The sequence below is a fragment of the Hippocampus bargibanti genome, linkage group LG08 (assembly GCF_051943395.1).
Source record: "Hippocampus bargibanti isolate YZ-2025 linkage group LG08, ASM5194339v1, whole genome shotgun sequence".
Taxonomy (NCBI): domain Eukaryota; kingdom Metazoa; phylum Chordata; class Actinopteri; order Syngnathiformes; family Syngnathidae; genus Hippocampus; species Hippocampus bargibanti.
The window spans coordinates 22,765,036-22,791,043 of record NC_142741.1 but is presented as its reverse complement, the minus strand read 5'-3'; the positions used below and the strand labels follow the sequence as shown (position 1 = coordinate 22,791,043).

General features: G+C 41.5%; 1 protein-coding gene across 2 annotated transcripts in view; it reads left to right on the top strand.

Moving 5' to 3' along the window:
* The first annotated feature begins 14,036 nt into the window (after window positions 1–14,036).
* gpm6bb (glycoprotein M6Bb) overlaps window positions 14,037–26,008 on the top strand; it is a 43,043-nt gene continuing 31,071 nt past the window's right edge. For both annotated transcript variants that reach the window (XM_089002912.1, XM_089002913.1), the window contains exon 1: window positions 14,037–14,195. In XM_089002912.1, coding sequence (XP_088859038.1) covers window positions 14,192–14,195 — 4 coding nt within the window. In that variant the 5' untranslated portion in view covers window positions 14,037–14,191. The remainder of the gene's footprint in view (window positions 14,196–26,008) is intronic.

Here is a 26,008-nt window from a genome sequence, read left to right as displayed (position 1 = left end):
AATAAATACAGAATAAATAAATAAGCAAGTAGATAGATAGATAGATAGATAGATAGATAGATAGATAGATAGATAGATAGATAGATAGATAGATAGATAGATAGATAGATAGATAGATAGATAGATAGATAGATAGATAGATAGGTAGGTAGGTAGGTAGGTAGGTAGATAGATAGATAGATAGATAGATAGATAGATAGATAGATAGATAGATAGATAGATAGATAGATAGATAGATAGACAACTGAATAAACAAATAAATAAAAACATAAATTAATACAGAAATGAATAAATAAATAAACGAATAAATAAATAAATAAGCATATACATCAATAAATAACTGAATAAACAAATACATAAATAAATAAAGATATAAATAATTGAATAAATACATACATACATTAATAACTGAATAACAAAATAAATGAATAAATAAATACACACATAAATGAATACATACATAAATAAATGAATAAATAAACACATATAAAAAATGGAATAACTAAAAAACTCACTCACTCACTCACTCACTCACTCACTCACTCACTCACTCACTCACTCACTCACTCACTCACTAACTAAATACATAAATGAAGAGCCATAAAATGTGTTTACAAATCAAATATTACAAATTACCAAGAACGAGATATTTCTGAGGTTTCACTGTCAATTATAGACACTGACTTGGGCTCGCGAGGGTGTGAGTGGACTGTGAAGTGACTCATTTGTGAACATGCGGAAGGATACAAAGCCAAAAAGTATTTTAGTTCCTTGCAATGTGCCCACTCTCCTCTGTGTAATGTGATTGTGGTCCGGGTGCCTCACATTGTGACACGCTTCGGGTCATTTTGGCGCGTTGCTTGGTTTGTAACCGGCTTTCAGGTCATCATGGCCTTCGGGAGCCTGCGAAAAAGCCTCTTCATTTAATGCTGAGGTCACCAGTGTCACATTGCATCTCACCGCATCGGATATGCGACTTGCATATAGCTTTTATTTGTGTGTCGGTTCATATATTTTTCGGGTGTCACCAGAAGCCTAAAGCGTGTTTAACTCTTTAAACGCCGAATGCCTGCTATGGAATTTTCATTTTGCATGTGCACTACTGTGAGAAAGTTCTCAGTGGAAATTACTGTGTTTTTCTTTTAAATCGGGAATACAGTAATTTACATGAAAAATAGAATGATTCCAATAGAACCCTCGCTACCCCAGAATGCAAATGGTTGAATCTCAACTTACCCGTAATTCTTACAACCTCTCTTGCTCCTCATCGCTTCCCCTCTATATAGTCTTATATCATCAACCGAACACTCTTTGGTCAATGGGCAATTAGCTCTACCAACTGAACCAAAGCCCCGCAACAGAACTAACATGCGATTGTAGCCGCTCATACCAACAAGACCCCGGCCGTCAACAGCTATTACCAGTTCCCAGCGGGGTCCCAGCAAAAATGCTAGGACCCCGCTGGGCTGCTGTGGCTCAGTCGGTCGAGTGGGTTGCACAGACACTAATATTTTGGCTCATTGAACATTGGCTCCTTTGTTGTACTTTTGCTTCTGATCAAGCAGTTGCCCGGCAAGCAACTACCTAGCTAGCTTGCTAGCTACTCACCCGGCCAGTTACTAGAAAGTAGTTAGTAGCACCAGCGAGACCAGCACAAAAACACAATAAAACCATGATGTGCTGTACCGTGGACGTCCTGATGATCTGACTAACTCATTTGTCATGACTTGAATAACTAATGGGCAGTCAGCAAACTATTGTATTGTATTGTGACTGATTGTCAGTTGACGTGTAAACAAATGAAGTAACCATACAAACCAACCAAACAACCAACTACAATCCAAATCCTGCGTCTAAGAGTTGGAACAAGCATGAATGATATAGGAGATGCCAGCGTGTCGTCATTTGTTATGATCACATGATCGGCCGCTAACATCCGGTAGGCCGATAGCCAAGTAAACACAACAGTTGTCAGCGAGTGCGATCATTGTTTTATAAGCTTTTGCGTTTCATTTTCGGTTTTGATGAATGAAAGTCTTTTTGTTTTAATACGACGGTGATATTGCATGTGGTTGTTGGCTGTACGAACCGTTTTGTGAAAGGATCCGGGTTAAAATTTAAGAAAACAGCTATGGCTTCAGGCCATCAATCGAAAGAATCGGGCACCAAAACATCGCAGAGGTTGAGTTTGTGGAGATCTTTTTTTTTTCAGGTTTGTTTCCTTACATGTATTTTTGTGCATAGAAAAATGGCAAATGTCTATTTAAAAAAAAAGCAACTTGACATTCAACTTCACCTTTTTTTTCCACGTCATTTTGTGTGTCTCTGTCATATGAGGAGCATTGCAGATGAATTCCAAAACAATATATTCCACTTTTTTTTCTAATAAATGTATGTACAGTCAAAATTAATTCAAAAAAATCTTCCTACCCTGCCATAAATGTGCAGTGTGCACAGTATACAGTCCCCTTAGATTTGTTTACACACATCCATGGTTGATGAGGTTTGTCACAAAGTCGTTGAGAAGGGATGACTTTTGTCTTCAAAAACCAATACGGCGACTGTTGTAATAAAACGGTGGATACACGTGTCCACTTTCTACATATTCATAAGCTTTGAGGAAATTGTATGCCTTCAACCTATCGTGAGTGAACTGTACGGGAGTATCGACACTGTAAAAATACATATCGGTGAAAGTATTGTCCGGCTACAATGATGGATCGTCAACCCATCCATTCTTCAAATTGTAAAGATCCGGCAAGTTACAAATACCGTCACGATATCTCAGCTTCTCAAAGTATCGCTCTCGTACTTCTAACGGTAGCTTTTGCACATAGTCGGAGCATTGTTCAGATTTCATGCTACAGTAATTCTCTTTGTCCATACTCGCCATTGTTGCAATTGAGAAAATTCATGTGATTCGTGAAGTCACCTCCGTGAACAACTGGTATCTCCTATACAGACGCTCTCCAACTTACAAACAAAAAACCTTCCGAACGGTTGTTCATAAGGTGAATTCGTTCATAAGTTGATTCAGTGCTATATTTTGTATGGAATGTATGTTTAAGATTTATGTAAATATGTTTGAGGCTTGTATAAGTAACTTGTATTGGTTTGTACTGAAAAATAAACATTTAATAAAATATGTTAGATAAAGATATGTACATGTACAGCTGGAGAGAATACTACATATGTTACTAAAAAAATGTTTGTATGTCCTGTTGTTTGTAACTTGAATGTTTGTAAGTAGGGATGCGTCTGTTCGCTGTTATTTTCCTACATGTCACAATGACTGATTTTAACTGGAGACTTAATATATGGACGGTACATCTCCACATTTGGTGGTCATGGGAAGTGAAGAAGACTGGGCTTGCATAATGTGTCCTGATTTATGTCACTGATCTGTAGCAAATATAATCACAATGTCTTTTCTACTTCTCACATTGTCTGCCAGCTGCCAAAGCTCTATAATGGCACCGTAGTCGAGCTTCTGGTGTCATTTTAATGGCACCAATGGCCATTAGTTTAATAAGAGGGAAACTTTAGGCCAGGTGGGTCATGCAATTAAAGGAAGAAAAGTCAAATCCACGCATCATTATGAGAAGTAATGTCTGTCTGGGAAAGGACAGCCAAAAAATGTCATCCATCTCCACAGTTCTTAAAATTATAGGCGCTTAACAAGCTGAGCGATTTTAAAGCTGCCCACGTGTACACAGAAAATTTGTTTTGTTATTCAGTTGGGGATTACGAGCGCCTCGTTGTCGACGAAGAAAATCCCACTCACTTGATGAGTTCAAAATAATTTGTACCATTCAACAAATTCAAAATGAATCACAACCTTGCTTTGGTGCACACAGACAGCAATCGGGAAAATTGAAGGCATTGAGAAATTCATGTTGCCTGTCATGGTGGCTGTGATTGATTTCTTTCCCGTGTTTTTGACTGAAGAGCTCACCTGGAAGCCAACATGAATCCCATATATTTGACGTTCCAGGGCAGTGGATCTGAAACAACGGAATATTCACTGCCCCATCGATTACTCATGCCTTTATTCCGCTCTCTGCCCACTAATACCACTCATGGGGGCTTATCTCGGCCTTTGCACGGATGAAACAGAATAACTGCGAGCTCTTTCGATTGGCTGCCAACATGCCCGCTAAACGGATGCCAAGACTTTAATGAGTGGATTCTTGAAGAAAAGGGAGGATCCCCCCCCCCCCCCTCTCTAATTCTCTTGCGCCACAACACAATTATCATAATCCCGCCGCCGTCGTAAAACCGAGGCCTTCGGTTGCTTGTATGTTTCAGCACGTGCTCTCTGCATTGAGGGCAACAATTTGGAGTGAAGCACGTTCTTAATGCTAACCGGCATGCTTCTCCTTGGGTCTGCTCATCCCCAGCCTGAAGCTCTGAGCTCAGATTCGCCTGTCAGTCACAGCCCTTATGTCTCGGGCGGCTAAACTGACTGTCATGCTGAACTGATGCTCGGTCTACAAGCCTCAATATGCGTCTGGAAATTCACTGTCACTTTCGTCAAAAACCAATCCATCATCCATCCATTTCTGACGTGGAAGATCTAGCATTTCTATTTAATTAGAATGGATGCGGATTGTTTTTCTGCATTTTTGGCCACGACATTCATCAAGGAGCAGACAGTGCTGAGCAGTTGCACCTTTTTGGCAGCACTGTTTTTGAATAGGAGGAATGTCAATGCCATTTGACTGTCATTGCTGGAGAGCTCTGGGGCGATTGTGCTTATTTACACCTGTAATGGGCAGCATTTTCACAGCCCTGCTTTGTTCTGCAAAAAGGTCGGTGCTGTTGGACAACCTGTGGCTGGATGGATGCATGGCTTGAGGAAACCGCGATGAGACCAAAGAAATGTCAGGGCAGAGCGCCGATGCGTATGTTGAACTGTGAGTCGCATCTTGGAATTGAGGCGGATTTACGTGGGACAGGAGATGTGAGATAATCTGTTTCGTCAATGGAAGCTACAGCTTCGTGTTTGCTTTCAACATTTAGCTTGTAGCAGACGTGCACATTTCTTCCAGACCACTTCCAGGTCTGGAAGAACCGCACTTCCAGACCGCTTTATCCTCATTCAGGTCGAGGGGGGTGCTGGACCTATCCCAACTATCTTCGGGCACTCGACGGGGGACACCCTGAATTGGTTGCCAGCCGATCGCAGGGCACACAGAGACAAACTACCATTCGCTCTCAAACTCACACCGAGGGACAATTTCGAGTGTTCAATCAGCCTGTTTTTGGAATGTGGGAGGAAGAAAACCCACATCGGTCGGGGGAGAACATGCAAATTCCACACAGGGAGGCCCGGGTGGGACTCACGACACCTCCATTGTGAAGCCGGCGTGCCAACATATCGACTACCCGCTCGATCAACTAACCAACCAAATGTCGGAAAATACCTTTTTTTTCAGGAGGCCAAATACTTTCACATGTTGCTGTACAAACTGGCATTTTACAACGTTGTGGGTGTGAGCACAGCAGACTTCATTTGCCGCCAGTCAAATTGCCTCTTTTCATTCACTGTAAAGTCAGCACACAAGATGCGCACAGCCTTCGACAGGGCGTAGGAGGAAACGGATTTTTTTTTCTGAGTTCATGCAAGAGGTCGAAATTCACAAAGCACTGAACTGTAAACAGATCTCTGTGGGCAAAAGAGATAATATTGTTACCACAGAAATGACAGACCTGTGAAGTGTGTCCTCGGAGACCACCTTTCACTCCAACTATTTGTGTCCACATGTGACAATGAAGTCGTGGAGGGAAGTTGGCCCTTAAAACTCTATTACTCTATAAAGATATGTACATGGACAACTTGAGAATACTACGTGTTTCTACCATTGTAGAATGGTGTACCATACAGGTACACCATTCATTGGGGGTGCGTTTTATATGTCGGTGCACCTGATACATCGGAAAATACAGTACTTTGACTCACTAATTATATATTTCCGGCACGTGAGCGTCGTCGCCGGTGTTCCACGGCCATCGGACTGATGCAAAATGGATGATTCGTACTTCTCGCTGAATTTCCTCCAGATCGTCCTTTGAAAGGCGCTTAAAGGAACTATGCGAAGCCACCATTTAGATGGAGGAACAGCTTATTCCCAGATTCGCCTTAGCTTTTACATATGTATGGAGAATTTAATCTCCCTGCACACAGAGGCATGTGTTGAATATGAATGTGTGACAATGTGGAGAGCCCGGGAGTGTCGTTATCAGACGTGGATTTATCCTCCCATCACATGGCATGGAAGACGAGCGATATGTCATGCTTGCACAAAACATGGCTACACAAAAGTGATTAGTACGCAGCCTGTCAAAAAGTGAAGAGCACACGAAGAGGATGGCCCGCCATGCTCGCATGAACCATCCTCTTCTATAGAAGGCAGAATATTCTGGTCCGATGGATGAGGCACTTTGAAAAATAGTTACCACCTACATGAGGAGAATGAGTAATCTGTTGTGAAGAACTCTCGGCGAGACTCGCCGTTAAATTTGCCTTCTGTCACAAGTCTGACTCGGGTTTTCATTCCGCTTGGCCCTTTAATAAGTCAGTATCGAATGGCAGATTGAAATGCTGCCCTACCACAGGGAGAAAATGCAAAGGAAGGCTGGATATGAGATTTGATATACGAAGCTCAGATGAGTGAGTCAGACGTGTCAAACACTTAAACACAGTATTGCATGTCAGGCGGCATCACCGAGCTCCAAACAGCCAATCTTAAAGGACAACCAACGTCTCCGGACAAGTTGTGTCCATAATTTGTAAAATGGCTTCAAATGACTTTTACTGAGCGTATTTTACAAAGATTCCACCGCATATAGCTATATTTTACGTTTTAAGACTCGCGCTGAATATTCCGGAAGTCTTGTTTTTGAGTTGGTGACGAGTCCTCACCCTACGTCACTGAAGGAACGCCCCTGACCGAAAAAAGGACACATTGTAGCAGTCCTTCCATCACGTCAATGCATTTTGCTGTACTTTGGTCTGAAAACTTCGTGTTGCACCGAAAAGAGGCAGAAGAGGGCGACAAAGCTCCGTGTGAGGAATTAATCAGCCTGTGGAAACGGGCTGATTAATTCCTTACAGGGAGCTTTTTCGCCATTGTCTGCCTCTTTTTTAGAGCGACATTCCCCCCCCCCCCTATTATATATATTAGATGTGCTTATATTGGATTTTTTTTATTTCATTCATAATATTTTCATGCCACAATTTGATTTTTTTAATTTACATCTCATTTGGAATCTGTTCCGCTCAACAGGCGCACTACAAATCACTACAAAGACGCTTGCAGGGTGAAAGACCCTCAGTTGAGAACAGTCTGGCACTCAATAACCAAAACTGAAACTTTTTTTTCCCAAACATAAAAACACACATGGGTACATTTTTACATTCTGTTCCAAAACTGTCCATCATTCTCACCAACAGTCACACCCAAGCGCCACTTCCCCCCGCGCCATTATCGCCACGGTACCATCTTTAGAAAGCTGTGGGGTGGTAAACACAGTTGCCATGGAAACGTAGCCCAGACACACATTGATAAACGGATTGGAGCAGCTGTATTTCTCCGATGACTAATGAAAGCACAAAAATCGGCCAGGGCTTTCAGATGGCAAGCATAATTAAACAGCGCCAATAGGAATCTGTTTGCGTTCTCATATACAGCGCAGATAACAAAGGACTGTTGTCTGGCTCTTGCCATCGAGCCCTCGCCTGACTGTCTGTTGCCAGCCACCTCGGCGTCGGCAAAATAGGCACCCATTTCCAATTCGATTTTGACTTTCCAAATGGATGCATTGATCTTCTGGTTCTGCTCGCTGTTCTCATCGGGGCATAAGTAGGGTGGGCTGAGACAATAATAGATACTTTCATTTAGCAGCACGCAATAATATCGGGTAGATGAGTACAGTACTTCTAATAAAACCGACATCATTTGGGTTTTGCTTGCGCCCACCTCCACTACCAATCCCCTTTTTATGGCATCTGGAGCCTCCATGGGATGCACACAACATTGCAAAAAAAATGCATTTGGGCTGAATATATAATCTTGTTTTGCCTTTTTTTTATCATGGTAGGAGAGGTGATAAATAATATTTCGACTTCCTTTCTATCAGTCAGGCTCTGATCAAAATCATGACTTTCGCATGATAAACGAGCAAACATTTCTAGCTATGGCCTTGGTCCAGCGATTGATTAATGACCAGTCCCGGGTTTACTTTGCCTCTTAAAATTGATCCTTCTGCTCTGTGGAAAATATTACATACTGTACGGAAATCTATACTGGACCGAAATGGAAACTTGTTGTCACCGTTAGTGCCATCTGCTGTATCTTAGAGTGCACTGCACCATCTGCTTTCTACTTTGACAAATCAAAACAATGGCTTCAGATTAGGAGAATATGCTTCCTTGTTACACATCCAGTTATGAATATGATTCAAATAGTTCTGAAGAGGAAAGCATACATGTTTGCAATCGATTTAAGAATTTATTTCGTGCCATTTTAAGGCAACATTGGGGGGAACTGTCTCACCCAAAAAAGAGGCACAAAAGGGAAACCTCCTGTCGCCACCTCTGTTTCCACAGGCGGATAAATTCCTTATATAGATCTTGGACGCCTTCTTCTGGCGGCTTTTGGGTGCAACACGAGGTTGTCAGACCAAACAATTACAGCAAAATACATTGACGTGATGGAAGGACTGCTACAATGTGTCTCAGGGGCGTTCCTTTAGTGACGTCATGTACGGACTCGTCACCAACTCAAAAACAAGACTTCCTGAATATTCGGCGCGAGTCTTAAAACGTACGAATCTTATTAAAATACGCTCAGTAGAAGTCATTTAAAGCCATTTTACAAATTATGGACAGGCGTCGGTTGTCCTTTGACACTTTATGAAAAGCATTCTTTAATATTACAAAATTGTTTGATACTTTTAGTGACAAATCTGTGCCTATGTTTCAGATACACTTCCTACACTACTGCCTCCTACACTACTGTATTTGAATTTTTGTCTTCATCTCGGTGCTTGATGTAAATAAAAAAAGCATAATCCTTGATAATCCACATAGATTGAGATCTATACAAACCATGCAGTTAATGTCTTTTTTTTCAAAATATTCACCAATTTCTCCCTGCCTCTTTTCAATTACGTCATATGAAAATGTTGTCCTAATGACTTTTGAGCCCTATTTTAAACAATTCCCTATTTCCCAACAAACAGCCGTATGGACAGACAGACATGGTGAATCTCAAGTCGAAAAAGCACAGAGATGCATTGGACACCAACCACACTGCCTCTTTTTCAACTCGCAGGAGCAAACACCTGCTGGCGGGCGATACCGTTCAAATAACATGAGACGCCTGTCAGCCAATGACTTGATAATTTCCTTCAGGTAAACACAAGCGCATGACTCCTTTAATCTGTCAGGGAACATAACCGGAGTACTCTAGAGAAATTTACACGCAGTAGGAGGGAGAAAACACATGCACACACACACACACACACACACACACACGTCTGTGCTGCTTGTTAATTGAAAATGTTGATTTATGTCGACATGTGTGTGTGTCTGTGTGTGTTTGTGGCATCACTGCATGAGCCTGAAAAATACTACAAATCACAGGCAGTGTTTTTAGCTGTATTTGTGATGCCAACAACCATAAATATTCAGGTTCACAAGCTGAACCCAGCTGACTTTGACTATGATTCTCAACTCAACTGTGTTTATAGAGCACTTTGAAACAACCACCGCTGTATATAATGTGCTATACTTGGAACAAATATCATGTCTAAAACAACACACAATAAAACAAAACATTAATAATTAAAAAAACAGTAAAACAAAGATCAAATTTGAGTCACGCTGAGAACTCTACAATGTATAACAATCCAGTGAAGGGATGACAGAATAGACGTTATGTGCTCCCTCTTACATGTACCAGTCAAGCAGCAGCATTTTGGACCAACTGGAGACACTTCATGGAGGATTGGCTGACTCCAAAGTAAAATGCATTACAGTAATCAAGCCAGGATGTGACGCAGGCATAAACTACTGTTTCAATGTGCTCATAAGAAAGGAGATGTTGCACTGTTACCTCATTTACCTACAGATGACGCAATTTCAGGAGCCGGGGTTCAGTATCTTGTTCAATAACATTTGAACCATATGGCGCACCTCTAATAACACAGTAAAAAATATACATCTGATTAATATACACAAGAAATATTTCATAATATCATTGTAGTTTTTGCATTCCTGAAGACATTATTGCAATGGTCTGCTTGATCATTCTTTTCGATTATATTAGCCTTCATTTGTCTCACACTGGAGACATTTACATTTCACAGCGGCAAAAACAAAATACAGGAGCTGCTGTAAAGGCAGCCACTCTCACGGCGCCATCTTGAATGTGACACAACACAAAAGACATAGACAGTCTTCAATCTTAAGCACGTTCTGCGCCTTCTTTGTTGCATCAAGCAGTAAAAGATTAAAGAGGAGAGGATCAAAACGTCATTTTCACCAGTGGATCGGGACATCTGAAATGTGACCGTCTGCTGCAAGCTAAATGTTTAAAGCGAACAAGAAGCTGTAGTATCCAATGACAACTAGAGACTGTCTCACATCTCTTGTCACACGTAAGTCCGCTTCAATACCAAGCCGCGACCGTTCCACATACGCATCGGTGCTTTGCGCTAATGATGATTTTTCTCATCGCGGGCTCCTCAAGTCATGTATCCATCCAGCCGCAGTGTCCAACAGCACCGACCTTTCCGCTGAACAAAGTGGGGCTGTGAAAATGCCTCCCAATCAAAAACAGTGCTGGCATATACGTGCTGCAGAAAAGGTGCAACCTCTCAGCACAGCCCTTCCTCCTTGATGAATGTCGCGGCCAAAAATGCTGAAAAACAATCTGTATCCATTCCACACGACGCTCAACAACTTCTTCTTTTCCTTTCGACTTTACCCTTCAAGGGGTGGCCACAGCGAATCAGTGTCCTCCATCTTGAGAGGTTTGATTCGTATGTTTGTTTTGGCCAAGCTTTTGCGTCGGATGCCCTTCCTGACACAACACAAAGTGAAAAAAGAAAACACAAAGACAAGACAAAAACAACAACAAAAAGCAAGGCTCGTGAGAACATTTGCCGACGGCTGCTTACTCGGGCGCCATTTTGGACTCCTTCGTTTAGGTTTTTAAAGTTGCACTATAACAGCAAAATTAAAAAAAGAAGTCAAGTTTCCTCAGTTGTATCTGATCTCATTTCAGTCAGTACTGTGTTAAACCACTAGATGGAGGCATTGCACAAAGCACTGGTGCTGCTATTATTTCTTATGCTGCTTTCGGTGCTGTGAATTAGAATTTGCCCCTTTCCAGATTTCTGTGTTATTTGCTTATTTTTTCCAAAGGTTTCAGTTCAACAAATCCATTTTAATATCACCCAGGGGCGACACAAGGCAATAAAAAAATGCAGTTTCAAAATGCCAATGTAATTTATGTGGCTCACTTGGAGGAAAAGACCCCGCCTATCAGTCCATACAACTCAAATGAAAAAAACGATCAAATCAGGAAAGTTTTATCCCTTCATGGTTTCAAAGAATGTGCTATCTGACTCCAGTTCATGGCTGGCGTCCTGCTCCGTAAAAAAAAAACCAACTATTTTTTTCCCCCCCTGTGGAAACAATTGCTCACTCCTCGCATGATGCATCCTGTGTGATGACTAACGAGTCGCGGTGACCCATTTGTGCGTCGGCCTCACTAGGACGCGCATACTTTCTCTTTTGTTTTTGTGATGACTCTTTCAAATGTGACCCCTTCCAAAAATAAAGCTTCTTTCTCTGGGAGTGGACCAGTACGAATGACAAAAAGAGTAAGATCACACTGCGAATATAGTTTGCAATGTTTTTACGCATGATGTAATACTGCTCTCCCAATTTAACACCCCTCCTGCTTCTCCTCAAGGATGCAATACAAAACCCCGTAAGATCCAAGAAGTGACTTTATTGACGACCTGGAGGCAGCGCAGGACCGAGGCGTACCCCCTGATTCCTGTTCCAGTCCATTCAACTTTTATAAGATGAGTGCAGATCCCCAAGCCAAAGTTGAGTCATAGTTCTGTTCACTCTGTGTGGATTGGATGGAAAAATGCTGAGACACAAAACATGCTTGGAAAATTAGTGTCATCTGTATACAAATCTGCTGCGTCTTACAGATAGCTGTCAAAGGCATTTTGACGTATTTTTTTAACTTAATTTTCCAATTCTCAAACGCTAAACTGGATGTTGATGAGTCATTCACATTGATATTAACACACGGGATGATGCTCAGTATTAATGTCCACCATGTGTATAATCCATTTTCTGAACCGCGTTCTCCTCACAAGCTTCGCAGGGCTTGCTACAGCCTTCCCAGTTCAATTGGGGCATCAGGCATGGGACAAAAAGAGGAACAAAATGGCGACCTCCAGTGGCCACCTCCGCTTCCACAGGCTGATAAATTCCTTATATGGAGCTTGGAAGCCCTCTTCTGGCGGCTTTTGGGTTCAACACGGTTCTCAGACCAAACAGGTACAGCAAAATACATTGATGTGATGGAAGGACTGCTACAATGTGTCTTTTTTCGGTCAGGGAGCGGTCCTTTCGTGACGTCACGTACGGACTCGTCACCAACTCAAAAACAAGACTTCCTGAATATTCAGAGCGAGTCTTAAAACGTAAAATATAGCTACTCTATGCGGCGGAATTTTTGTAAAATATGCTCAGTAGAAGTCATATGAAGCCATTTTACAAATTATGGACACAACTTGTCCGGAGACACCGGTTGTCCTTTAAAGTCTTACATAATTTAAAATTGAAGTCTTGGTGGTTTCAGTTACAAAGAAAAAAAACAAGTATTGCTTGGCTGTCGTGTCAATCACATCGTAATGAAACATCCCACGGAGAGTTGCCCGCTTGGCCCCTTGTGAAAAGGCTGGAGCAGCCCGGGGGCCGACAGAACCTCCTTGGTTACCGGATGCCTGCACACCGAAGTGATGGCGACCGGTTTCTGTGAGACAAACAGCACACAATTGTTGAATCGGCTTTGAGCTCTGTGTCCAACATGAGAAATATTTCTTCAGAGTCAATACAAGGCGGAAAAAGAGGTCACTTGAGGACAGTTTGAAGCAAAGTCAGCTGTTTGTGCAAAAGGCACATGCTTTATTTTATATCACATTTTTTTCAAGTACTGTATCTATTATGTTGATGTTAAGTCGTGTTCAGTCAGCTTTTGCAAGTGACTATTAACTCATTCACTGCCAATTACGAATGTATTTATTTATTTAGTTCAGGTAAACCAATATGTATGTATTGCATTACATTTTAGACATCCACCCTCATTTCAAGCTCATATAACTCCAGAACTATATGATTTAGGAATTAACTCTTTTTTTCTGATGAAAGAAGAGAGTCTAAGGTTACTTACGCTGCATTGAATGTTTATGTAGTCCTAAAATTCAATATTCTGTGGGTCCTGGAATTCGAATGACAATGACAAAAACCCTGACACTGAAGTGGACACATTTTTGCTTGGGTGCAGATAACGCGCTGGCCAGACTTCTGGCAATGTTTTTTCCTTCCACAAGGGAGCAGCAGTTCCCTTTTTTACATGTTAGTGCTTTGTTACAGCTTCAGCTGTTGTTAATGCGCTATATAAACCAATATAAATGGAATTCGAGTGACAATGACAAAAACCCTGGAACTGGAATGGACACATTTTTGCAGCGGATGAGTTAATTCCCCATGCTAACCACGATCTCTTCACGATGTCAAACTCTAACAATGTTAACGATGTTAGAATAACAGAGCAAATAAGTTGTTTGCTCCAAATCAAGTTTTTATGCTATGTTTCCTTATGCTATTTTCTGTTATTTGTCTTTCTTTTCACGCACGTTGCTCCTGCTGTCCACTCTCGTGATCACCCTCTTCATTCTTCTCTCTGCATTGATCCTAGACCCCGCCCACTCTTGTGGTGACGTCACCAGGGTTGTCTCCAAAGTGTTTGCGTGCGTCCAGTTAGTGCGCATCTCTGGACTCGCGAGGAGCGGGGCTAAAAAAAAAAAAAAAACAAGATCGATAACTTGGCATCTGACTTTAAGACCCTCGGACTCACACGGAAGATCTTTAAACATGGGTGAGCGAAGTTATGGTTTTTTATATTTATTTATTATCCACAAGAAACAACGAGCAGCCTGCTTGTTTGACCGTGTAAAGTTTTTCTCGTGCGTAATAGTCTGTTCCAACTTCGAATCAACTGCACAAAATGTAGTCGTATTGCGTTTTGGAGTATGTGTCTGGGTCCAGAGTGGGATTGAGTCGAGGAAAGGGATTAGAGAGATTAAGTGTTGCAGGATTGTGTTTGTCTGTGCGCTCACTCACTCACTTCAACTCTTACTGCTCGTTTGAGTTTCTCTCCCCAATGTTGACTATCACGGACTGGATGCACGCCTTTGTGGATCACTGATTGATCACCAGTGTGATTCAATTACTCAGTGCTTGATTGGTTTCAAGAGGCATTGTTTTGGCCAGGTGGTTGAAACTAAATGTTAACAATCACAGTGAGTTAATGCCTGCACACATTGATGTAACCCAGTCACATGTTTTGAATATTATCAACATAGAACCCCAACACACCGACACAACCACACCCACACACACCCGCATCAGAAATACTTGGAACAATTAAGGGATGTGAACATTTTTAAATGCTTAATGTGAGGGGGATCCTGGGCCAACAGTCTGATTATTGTGATTAATATTTTCATCGTGTGGAATAACTCTGCCATAATGCATTGGCTTTATGCTCTACACCCAATATGTATTATTTATTTCATTATCTGTCTATGTGTCTATTATTAGTACTGTTTATGAAAATGGAAAAACCCTGGCCAAACTTTCATTTTAATATCATCATACATTTGCCCAATACTCATAATGTGCATTTATTATGACCTGGTGGAATACTATTTTTTTAATCTCAATTTAATTGGAACAAATCTAGACAAATAACGATGAATATAAATCAGGAAATTGAATATAATCAGTAACAGAATCGGCACCAAATGAAATATAATCTCCTTGCATGGCCCCACCCCGAAGCAAAGTTTAATGCAAACCAGTTGAGTAGTTGATGTTGTGTCTGAATTTAACAACATCTTAAAAACTAAATTAGAATTCCGTCTTTAGAAATCCAAGCATATGTTCCCATAAATTTATCAATATGTGGCCATAAAACATTTTCTTTGCTGTCTTTAAAGTCTAAAACAAAGAGAATTACAAAATAATCAAATATTCTGCTTTTAAGCGACCACTGAACATGGCACAAAATACAACTACAGGCACACCAGTAGCACCAGTGTTGCAATGTTAAAATTTGAACACCAATGGTGGAGCGACACATGTAGATAGATATTATAACTGTACTGACTGGTATACATTGGTTTTGTTCTGTGAAGAAGGACAAATTTCACTGCGACGTACTGAAGAGCTTTGACTGGCTGCTGATATCTGTGAATGTCTGCATTTTTCTACCCCCTGGTGGTTAACCTGCATATACATCAGGAATATACAGTAAAGTCTCGTTATATCGATATCGGATATATCGATAGTCCCGGTTATATCGATACTATTTCTATGCACGCACGGAGAAAATTACATGCAAACAGGGTCGGATATATCGATAGTCCCGGTTATATCGATATTTTTCGGACTCCCTTGAATATCGATATAACGAGACTTTACTGTACATACATGCGGAGGCATTTAACTCATTCACTACTATTTACAAATTTATTCTGGAATTGAAAATAGGAAGTAGAGCGCTTCCCGAATTTGTTTCAGGCATTGCTTTTTCTTGTTTGGGTGCTGAAAAAGCGCTGGCTATGGCCTCTGGCAATGTTTTTCCCTTCCACAAGGGGGCAGAATTTCCCTTTTTTCATGTTAGCCTTTTGTTACAGCTTCAGTTGTTGTTAAACCCCTACATAAAACAATATGTACCGTATTGCATTGTATTTTGGACAGCCACCCTCATTTCAAGCTCATAACTCCAGACCCATATTATTTAGGAATTAACTTTTTTTCTGTTGAAAGAAGAGAGTCTCAGGATTCTTATATTGCATTGAATGTTTATATAGTCCTAAAACTCAATATTCTGTGGGTACTGAAATTCGAGTGACAATGACAAAAACCCTGGCACTGGAGTGGACACATTTTTGCACATCGTCTGGCAGTTAAAGGACAACCGACATCTCCGACGTGTCCGTAATTTGTAAAATGGCTTCAAATTACTTCTACTGAGCGTATTTTACAAAGATTCCACCGCATATAGCTATATTTTACGTTTTAAGACTCTCGCTGAATATTCAGGAAGTCTTGTTTTTGAGTTGGTGACGTCACTAAAGGATCACCCTTTACCGTAAAAAAAGACGCATTGTAGAGGTCCTTCCATCACGTCAATGTATTTTGCTGTACTTGTTTGGTCTGGGGACCTCGTGTTGCACCCAAAAGCCGCCACAAGGCCAGAAGAGGGCGTCCAAGCGCCATATAAGTAATTTATCAGCCTGTGGAAACGGAGGTGGCCACAGGAGGTCGCCATTTTGTGCCTCTTTTTTTTTGGGTGAGAGATTTTCCCCCAATGTTGCCTCAAAATGGCACAAATAAATTCTTTAATCGATTGCAAACATGTATGCTTTCCTCTTCAGAACTATTTGAATCATATTCATAACTGGATGTGGAACAAGAAAGCATCTTCTCAGAATCTGAAGCCATTGTTTTGATTCACTAGCAATGCAAGACGTCTTGGCGTGACGTCACAAACTGGGGGCGGGACTTTCTGAAAATGCCCAATTCGCAGCTCAATTTTTTGCAGATTTTGGACACTTTAAGTCATTTTTCTTGGTGTTTTGCATTTGACTAAAAATACCATAGTGCGTGTTTTGGGTGTTTTAGATGCTATAAAACGTTTTTCTGGTGTCAGTTAAAAAAACGAATCAGTGACGTCGGTTGTCCTTTAATGAGTAAAATATGAATATTGCTTTTGTGAAAAACAATGTTCGACATTAATGTTTTTATGAATTAGGCTAACCAACAAAATGGTTTTATGAAAATTGTAGAGGAAAACGACAACAACGACAAAACGTCTGGCTATTTCATCACAAAATGGCTGCAAGCGTGCAAGCCCGTGACCCCCATTTGCCCCCCCAGCCCTACCCCATCTTATGAGGCGCTTGTGAGAATATGTATCAGCGCTCATTAATTCACTAGGAGGCTCCCACAGTGGCGTCTTTGTGCTCCTAATTTGGAGGCACTCCTTTGTGTGGCGCCTCCGTTCACAAACGCCCAAGTTCGCCAAATCGTCCGAGAGTCTCACAGCAACATGGCCTTTGAACAGAATCCTCACACACTCTCCTCATCTTTCGTCTTCCTCTCAACGCCGTCTTTTTTGTTGTTACCACAGGGAAGAACATCCTGGCTTTCAAATCATAAATACAATACAGTACTTGGTTGTTTGGTGTTGCGATTTCATTGCTTGCTTTCATGCGTTAAGTTTTCAGCCGCACGGCATTTCCTTGTGTGGTCACATGTTGCCACCATTTTGTCACACATGACCTCTGACTTCCTTCCACACCCCCAAAACATGCAAAATTTGGTCCATTGTGATTGTTTTTGTTGTTGTCGATACGGGCTTTGCGATTGACTCGCCAACAAATCCACACACACACACACACACACACACACACCAAAAACAATTGCTATTTTTCCCCCCTCATCCATTCACTGGAGTGAATTTGGGCAGGCAATCAGTCTAAATGTGGTTGCCATTTTAGGTAATTTTGTTGTGTTTTGAAGTTGAAGTAAAGTAAAGTTTTGCAAAAACATCGGTCGTGGCTGAATGACTTTGGACACAGGGTCAGAGTTCAAATCTAGGTCAAGACAGAGGGCATCCAGTTGGGTCCGTTTACATACACCATATCCCGTTTCCAAGGCACTGCAGATGTCTAGCCTGAAGTAAATTGTGTGACTCATATGGATGGGCGTTTTTTATTCCTTGTTGGACTAAAATCTTGCTGGGTAAAACTCTCAACCCAATGTACTGTGTTTATACACACTGTATTGAGACTGCCCTTTTGGACCTAATACTGGGTTCGCCATTTCAACCAGATGTTGTAAGAGTTAAAGGACAACCGCCTAAGGACTAATTGTGTCCATAATTTGTAAAATAACTTCAAATGGCTTCTACTGAGCCTATTTTACAAAGATTCCACCGAATATAGCTATATTTTACGTTTTAAGACTCGTGCTGAATATTCAGGAAGTCTTGTTTTCGAGTTGGTGATGATTCCGGACGTGACGTCACGGAGGGAACGCCCTTGACCGAGAAAGTGACACACAATGCATTTTGAGTACTTTGTTTGGTCTGAAAACACTGTGTTGATGGCGAAATTAGAAAGAAAACACATGAATAACGCGATGGTGAATCGTTGTGTGTTGCACCAAGACTACTATTTGACAGTAGTTGACACAAATTCCCAGCAGACAAATCAGTCCATTTCCAACGGAGCTTGTGCGCCATCTTGTGCATTTTCTGGGAGCTACATTGGAGTCCAGATGCCTTAAAATGATACGAAAGGACTTCTTTAATCGATTTCAAACATTTATGCTTTCCTCTTCAGAACTATTTGAATCATATTCTCAACTGGATGAGTAACAAGAAAGCATCTTTTCCGACTCTGAAGCCATTGTTTTTTAGAGCAAGGGAAGATGTCCTCGCGTGTCGTCACGAATAAGGGGGCGGGACTTTCTGAATCACTCCAGTTTTTAACTCATTCCGCAGTTTTGGGCAACTTTAAGTCATTTTTATTGGTGTTTTGCATTTGACTAAAAATATCAGCCTGCGTGTTTTGGGTATTTTAGATGCTGTAAAACGTTTTCTGATTCAGTTAGGAAACAAAAAAATGGTGTCGTGTCCTTTAAGGTTATACCCCTGCTGTGATATGTTCCTCAAAAAGCTGTCGTACAATCCCTCCAAGTAGCATTTTTGTGTTTAATGTGACATTGGTATGCAAACAGGAGCTAAATGGCGTGGGTATTTGCTACTGCTTTTGGTTCGTCGAATGTCCTTGACTTTTTAATGTCTTTGTATGGAAAAACTGTTTTTATTAACCAAGTTAATCGTTGCTATGATCCGTTTTTTTAATCCAATTTTCTGGGTGGTCCACCCAATTTTTACTTATTTTATTCGATTTTTAATTTCTTTTTTTTAAATTACGTCACAACTTAATGTTATTCGCAGCACATTAAAAATGGAAACATCTTCATTCAACACATAATAGAATGTTTTTTAACAGTCAGTTTGTCTTGGGTTTGTGAATATTCTCTGTCACATTAACTAATTCACTGCCAGATGTGACAAAAATGTGTCCACTCCAGTGCCAGGGTTTTTGTCATTTTCTCGTTTTAGGACTTCGTAAACATTCAATGCAGCGTTAGAAACCTTAGACTCTCTTCTTTAATCAGAAAAAGAGTTAATTCCTAAATTAGATGGGACTGGAGTTATCGGAGTTTGAAATGAAGGCAGATGTCCAAAAGGCTAATGGTGCCCCCTCGTGGGAAGGAAAAACATTACCAGAGGTCAGACCAGCGCTTTATCGGCACCCCGCAGGAAAAACCAAAACCCGAAAAAATTTGGGAATGGCGCTCCACGTCATATTTTCAATTCCCGAATAAATTCGGGAATTGAATTAACAATTCATTCTGGAAGGAAACCTTTCCTATGTTGTGAACACGTTTCAGGTGAAGGTTTTCCAAATCAGCTCCAGATTTTAGGAGAAGAAATTAAATAAGAAGTGAGTGCTTCTCAGCTGACGTTTGGTCATGCCTGGGTGATGAAGTATGTTTTCCAGCTGCCTTTGACAGTGCCGAGGCGTAAACGCGGTGTCAGATGTTGCAGAGTTCACTTTGAGATAACACACACACACACACACACACACACGCACACATACACATACATGCATTTTGTAATGATTTTGTGTCTATGAAGAGGAGTCTGCCGTCTCTGATTTCCACATTCCTGTCCAGTCTCTGTAGGTATCTGGAAAGTGTCATGTCAGCGCGCGCACAAACACACACACACACACACACATGGTAGTGGACAGTTTGTGATGTGACCTGTCATCCCGACTCAGAGAAAAGGAAAGTTGTATTATTTATTTATTTTTTATTCCACGGTTAGCAACAATAAGGGCGTCATTATGGACTAGTGGTCAGTATACATGTATAAGATTTTGGATTCAAATCAAGGCTACGCCCTTACACACTTGGTTCTTGAAGACTCTGATTTGTCAAGGCATAGATATGATTGTGGAAGGTTGTTTGTGAGCCTTAATGAGTCCTTCTGAAATGCATTTCAGTTCGAGGCCATTTTGGTCATCAAAAAATGCCTCAAATGCGCGAATCTCTGATGATCGAATTGTATGTCTCGATCAATCAGCCCCAAACAACATTACATCTTCAGTTTGTGGTTATTAATTGCAGCAATGATTCTCAGTAATGAGGTGGCCGTTGCCACGCTTGGATCATTTCTGGGCTCGTTTCCATTTGGGACCTAAAATACAGTTGACCGCATTCAGTTTTCATTCAGAAGCAACATTTTTTTCCCTTCCCTTCTGCTTTGTATCTCATCAGTGGAAGCCCCGAAATGAAACATAGTTCTGAGATGCTGAATGATTAAAAGCTGCTCTCATTAAAACAACAATAGCAAAAAAAAAATGATCACAAGAAAGGAATATTAAAAAAATCTATTTGAAAAGAACAATATTTGGTAAATTTCACATTTGTTCACTCTGTTCAATCTGTTTTAGGCCTGTCCATGTGTTTTTGTTATTCTAACTTATTTTTTACTCTTATTATTTTAATTATTTGCACTCCTTCAAACTGTAATGCTCTTTGTAGATCAAACATACCGTTTTGGGGATCTCCTGAAAAGTGATTATTTATACTGATGTCACTTTGCTATGTTTTTTTTGTGTTTTGTTTTTTTTTTTTTTTTTTGTTTATTTTTTTACATTTGGAAATCATGATAAGTGATGATGTCATGAAACTCATCGGTATCATCCATGATCTGGAGTGGTAGGAGGCCTTTTGGAAGGATGCTGAGTAGAGCAACAACAAATATAATAATAATAATAATAATATGTAATAATAATAATAATTAATAATTCAATGCCGTTCAGCTGAATCCGCAGTAGGGTCCCGGAAGGTGCTGGAGCCTATCCCATCCGTCATCAGGCAGGGGTTGGGGGACACCCTGAACCAGTTGCTAGCCAATTGCAGATACAGTAAAGTCTCGTTATATCGATATTCAAGGGAGTCCGAAAAAATATCGATATAACCGGGACTATCGATATATCCGACCCTGTTTGCATGTAATTTTCTCCGTGCGTGCATAGAAATAGTATCGATATAACCGGGACTATCGATATATCCGATATCGATATAACGAGACTTTACTGTAATAATAACACACACACTTCATTTTTTGGAGCACATTTAACACTTTCTGTGACAGCGCCTCTGACAGTGGACAACTTATGTTATCAGATACAGATACATGCAAGGGTTAAAAACACGTGTTCATAGCGTGCTTTGACTGATTGAATAGCGCGAATGAAACAAGAAAAAAGTAACGAGTCCACCCCGACCTTATCACGACTCTCAGTGAGCTGTAGTCACAAAAGTTGCTGGCGTTTCACACATGATGGTTTGAACTCCCAAGTTTTGACTTTTCTAGTTTGACTTTTTGTTCTTTCCTGCAGCAGCTGCGCCGCGCTGCTTGCATATTAATGTTGTGGAAAGTACTGACCTGTTGAAAGACAAAGCAAGCCCATTGACTATTGTGACTTGTGAAGTGATTGGAGTCAAAGGTCCTGACTGGGGATGCCTGTGCTCAAGCATGTGCATTGGCCTTGACCCCAACGTGGAAGCCTGTTCACTGTGCGTTGATGTATGTGTTGTCCGGCCTTATTCGAGTACCCACATGGTCCAAGTGCCTGTCTGATACTATCACGTTCATAAAAATCAGACCGGCAACACAATTCTCATCTTTTTTGGATTAAAAAAAACTATTGAGTCCATGGTCAATTGACTTTTCATGACAGCTTCATAGATTTACATCTGCATAAGACGTCTGTGTAAGCTCTCAGTCGTACAGGAGTGGTCCATCTGCATAAGACCTTATCTTACCCATAAGACTGAACCGTCTTGCGTAATAAAGCTTTTAACTAGGCCTCATCCTACAAGTCCACAATATGTTGGCAGCATGCTCTTCTGCTGTTTACCAGTGGTGTGGAGGTCTGCATTGTTTTTTTTTTTGTTCACAGTCAGATGATTGTTCTGGAAGGCCCACAGAGACACAATGGAGGCAACGAGCATTCATTTACACATTCGACTAGTATTTAAACTCAGTTGAATTTACACATAGACTTTCTCCACACCGCCTGTGCGCAGTCTGCAAGGAAACAATAATGCAGAAGTAAACTGTCTATGGGCGGCCCAGTAGTCGAGTATGTAGTTAGCACGTCGGCTTCACTTTATTTTTTTCTCAGAGTCCTCCGGTTTCCTCCCACATACCAAAAACATGAATGACAGGCAGATTGAACACACCAAATTGTCCCTAGTGACTGTTGGTTGTCTTTGTGTGCCCTGCGATTGGCTGGCAACCAATTCAGGGTGTCCCCTGCCTCGTGTCCGAGGACAGCTGGGATAGGCTCCAGCTGTCCCCCCCTCATGACCCATTCATATTTCTGTTGATTGCAATGGCCAACATCAGTGCTACTTTTGTTAGGCTATGATAATTTGCACTGTGTGTCAACATTAATATAGGAGATTTTCACAAGGCCAACATTATTTGGTTTGGTTAAATATAATGTGTAATGTAATTTTTTTACTAACAATTTGTTCAGTTCAGTAACTCTTCTTTTATGTCAAAATTGACAATTAACTTAAACTGGTAGTTGAAATAAAAAGTTTGAAACTAGCTGTTAGCCTCATTTTAAAACAACACTTTTCTGTATGATGCTTACTACAAAGTTGAACTCCACACACAGAGACCAGAGTTGGCACTGAAGCCTGAACCAGTTGACCAAAGGTAGCCACAAACCCAGCCAACTACACAAAAAAATCCATATCTGACAGTATAAATCGAGAGCAAAAATGTTGATTCAGCTTTTGGATTCGATCTGCTTATCAAGGTGCAGCCTTCAAGTGACCACCTGCCTGCGATTCTTCAATTCAGCACCGCCAGTAGAAATGAATTGTGCAAAAGAAGAAACCCTTACAGCTAATTTCTTCAAATTCATTTGCGTTGGGGAGTGAGAGTGAGGCAAATTCATTTGAAGGCTCATCGACTGTGGGACCCTGCAAGGACTGAGCTGTTGGATTTGTGCCCACTCAAGTGTATTCAAGGCACCACACATCGGCCTTTGTACCCGCCGCTGCTAAACAACTATAAGACAAAAGCATGTTGGGTCTCCCCCACCCCTCTTCCCCTACCGTCCAGGCGCACCACTGAGAAGTGCACGGTGCTTTGTAGCAAAGCATGACAGCACATTATGGCTGGTGTGAATACAAAATTAAAGGCTGCTGGGCGGCCCGCTGGTCGAGTGATTCGCGCGCCCACTTCACAGTGCGGAGGTTCGATTTCAGCTCCGGCCTGAGTTTGTTCATTTTGCATGTTGTCCCTGTTTCTGTGTGGGTTTTCATCAGGTAGTCTGCTTTCCTCCCACATTCGAAAAATATGGGTGATTGAACACTCCAAATTATCCCTAGGTGTGAGTTTGTTCAGTTCAGAAACAAATTGTTCAGAGTGAAGATAGCTGCGATAGGCTCCAGCGTGACCTGGGTGAGTAGAAAGCTTTTCGGGAAATGGATGGATGTATTGCAGCATCGATATGTTCCAATGTTCTTTGGTCAAATTTAGGACTTGGTGTTATTTAGGGTCAAGTATGTCAAAATAACTCAATGCTCCGCGTAATGATTAGATTAGATGTGTCACGACTTGGTTGGCGACCAACGGGTGGCGCTGTTGGCCCCGCCTGCACCTGCACAGGTATTGGTTGTTCCAATCAATGGCAGACTGTCACGTTCTGGTTGGCGACTAACGGATAGCGCTGTCGGCTCCGCACAGGTGTTGGTCGTTCCAATCAGTGGCAGTTAAAAGGACTCCCGGCACGACCATTCCGTGTCGGGTCATTGAATGTGTTTGCTTCACCCTGTCAGGCTTGTTTCATCTTGGCAGATTTTTACTCTTGGTTTTGTTTGATACTTTGTATTATTCTGTTCGGGTGACTTTGGTGTTTCAGATTTTGTTCCTGCTGACTTTATTTTAATCCAATTTGTCAAATACAACCTGCTGCTCCCTCCTGCCTGTTTTTGGGATCCACAACCACCTTGCAAACCGTGACAAGATGAGCCTTTCTTTGTCTCACAGTGGAGAAATTTACATTTCACAGCAGCAAAAACAAAATACAAGTGCCGCTGCAAAGGCAGCCACTCTCGCGGCGCCATATTGAAGTCAAAAACAAAAAAAATGTGAAAGAGGTGATGATCAAACCGTCCTTTTCACCAGTGGATCAGAGACATCTTGGTGGAATGTGCACATCTGCTACAACCTACGTTTTGAAAGCAAACATGAAGCTGTAGCATCCATTGACAGAAAGAGCCTGTCCCACATAAATCCGCTTCAATTCCAAGCCGCGACAGTTCCACATACGCATCGACGCTCTGCACTGACGCTCCTTTTTTCTCATCGCGGGCTCCTCAAGCTATGCATCCATCCAGCTGCAGACTGTCCAACAGCAACCAACCTTTCCACTGAACACAGTGGGGCTGTGAAAATGCTGCACCAACACTCCTACTTATTTCGTGTTGCCGAGAAGGCGCAACCGCTCAGCACGGTCTCCTTCTCGATAAATGTCATGGCCAAAAATGCTGAAAAACAATCCACATCCGATTCACACGACTCACAACAACACAAATTAATAAAAGAAAACACAAAGACAACACATTAACAACAAACAAAAGCAAGGCTTATATTGCATTGGCCCATTCATGGTTGAACCTCAAATTCTACGCAAATGGATGACGCCCAAGCATAAAGGATGTGAATTTTAGTTGTTCCTCATAGGTGAAACATGGCGCCAAAGTTTGATGACTCATCCTGATGTTGTGCTCTCAAGGCTGCCAAGTTAAAGGCCACTGCACACACCTGCTTTCTCTCTCACTTGTTTCCATGCGAGAGCTCTTATTGTCTGCTTATAATTCTCGGGAGGAAGGCGCGTTAGGCCCACAGGAAGCAGCTCTGCCAAGCTGTTGAAAGTCTGCAAAAGTTGAGCTTTTGTGCAGTGACAGATGCTGGTTGGAGGGAGGAAGTGAGAGCCGATTGCACGAACAGTTGCGTTTTTAAAGAGCAAATGAATGATGTTCATCTTTAAGATCAACTGTAAAGTTTAAATATGACACAGACTTGCAGCAAAAAGCGACCTTATGGCAGCCCCCTCTCCCACTTGTAACTACAGAAGAAAGATGAATGGCAGCAAACAGCAGCCTTGGAGCAGGGAAATCTCAGATGTGTGACCCTGAAACCACACACAGACTCAAAGAGGGTCTCGTCATAAATATTACATCAATGTCTCCAATGTCATTTTAAGCTTTTTGACCCCCACTGGATGGGAAAAAGACTTCTGCATCATCTGGAAAGCCTACAGCTACTTTTTACGACTGTTCTCAACGTGGAGAATGTACGCACGTGATTGTTCCTTATATGGACCAAACCCGCAGGCTACGTCTCCCAATCAATCAATCAACCCCCAGAGTGGACTCCAATTCCATATTTTCTTCCAAGTTAATCTGTTCCAATATACAGTGAGACCTCAACTTACGAACTTAATTGGT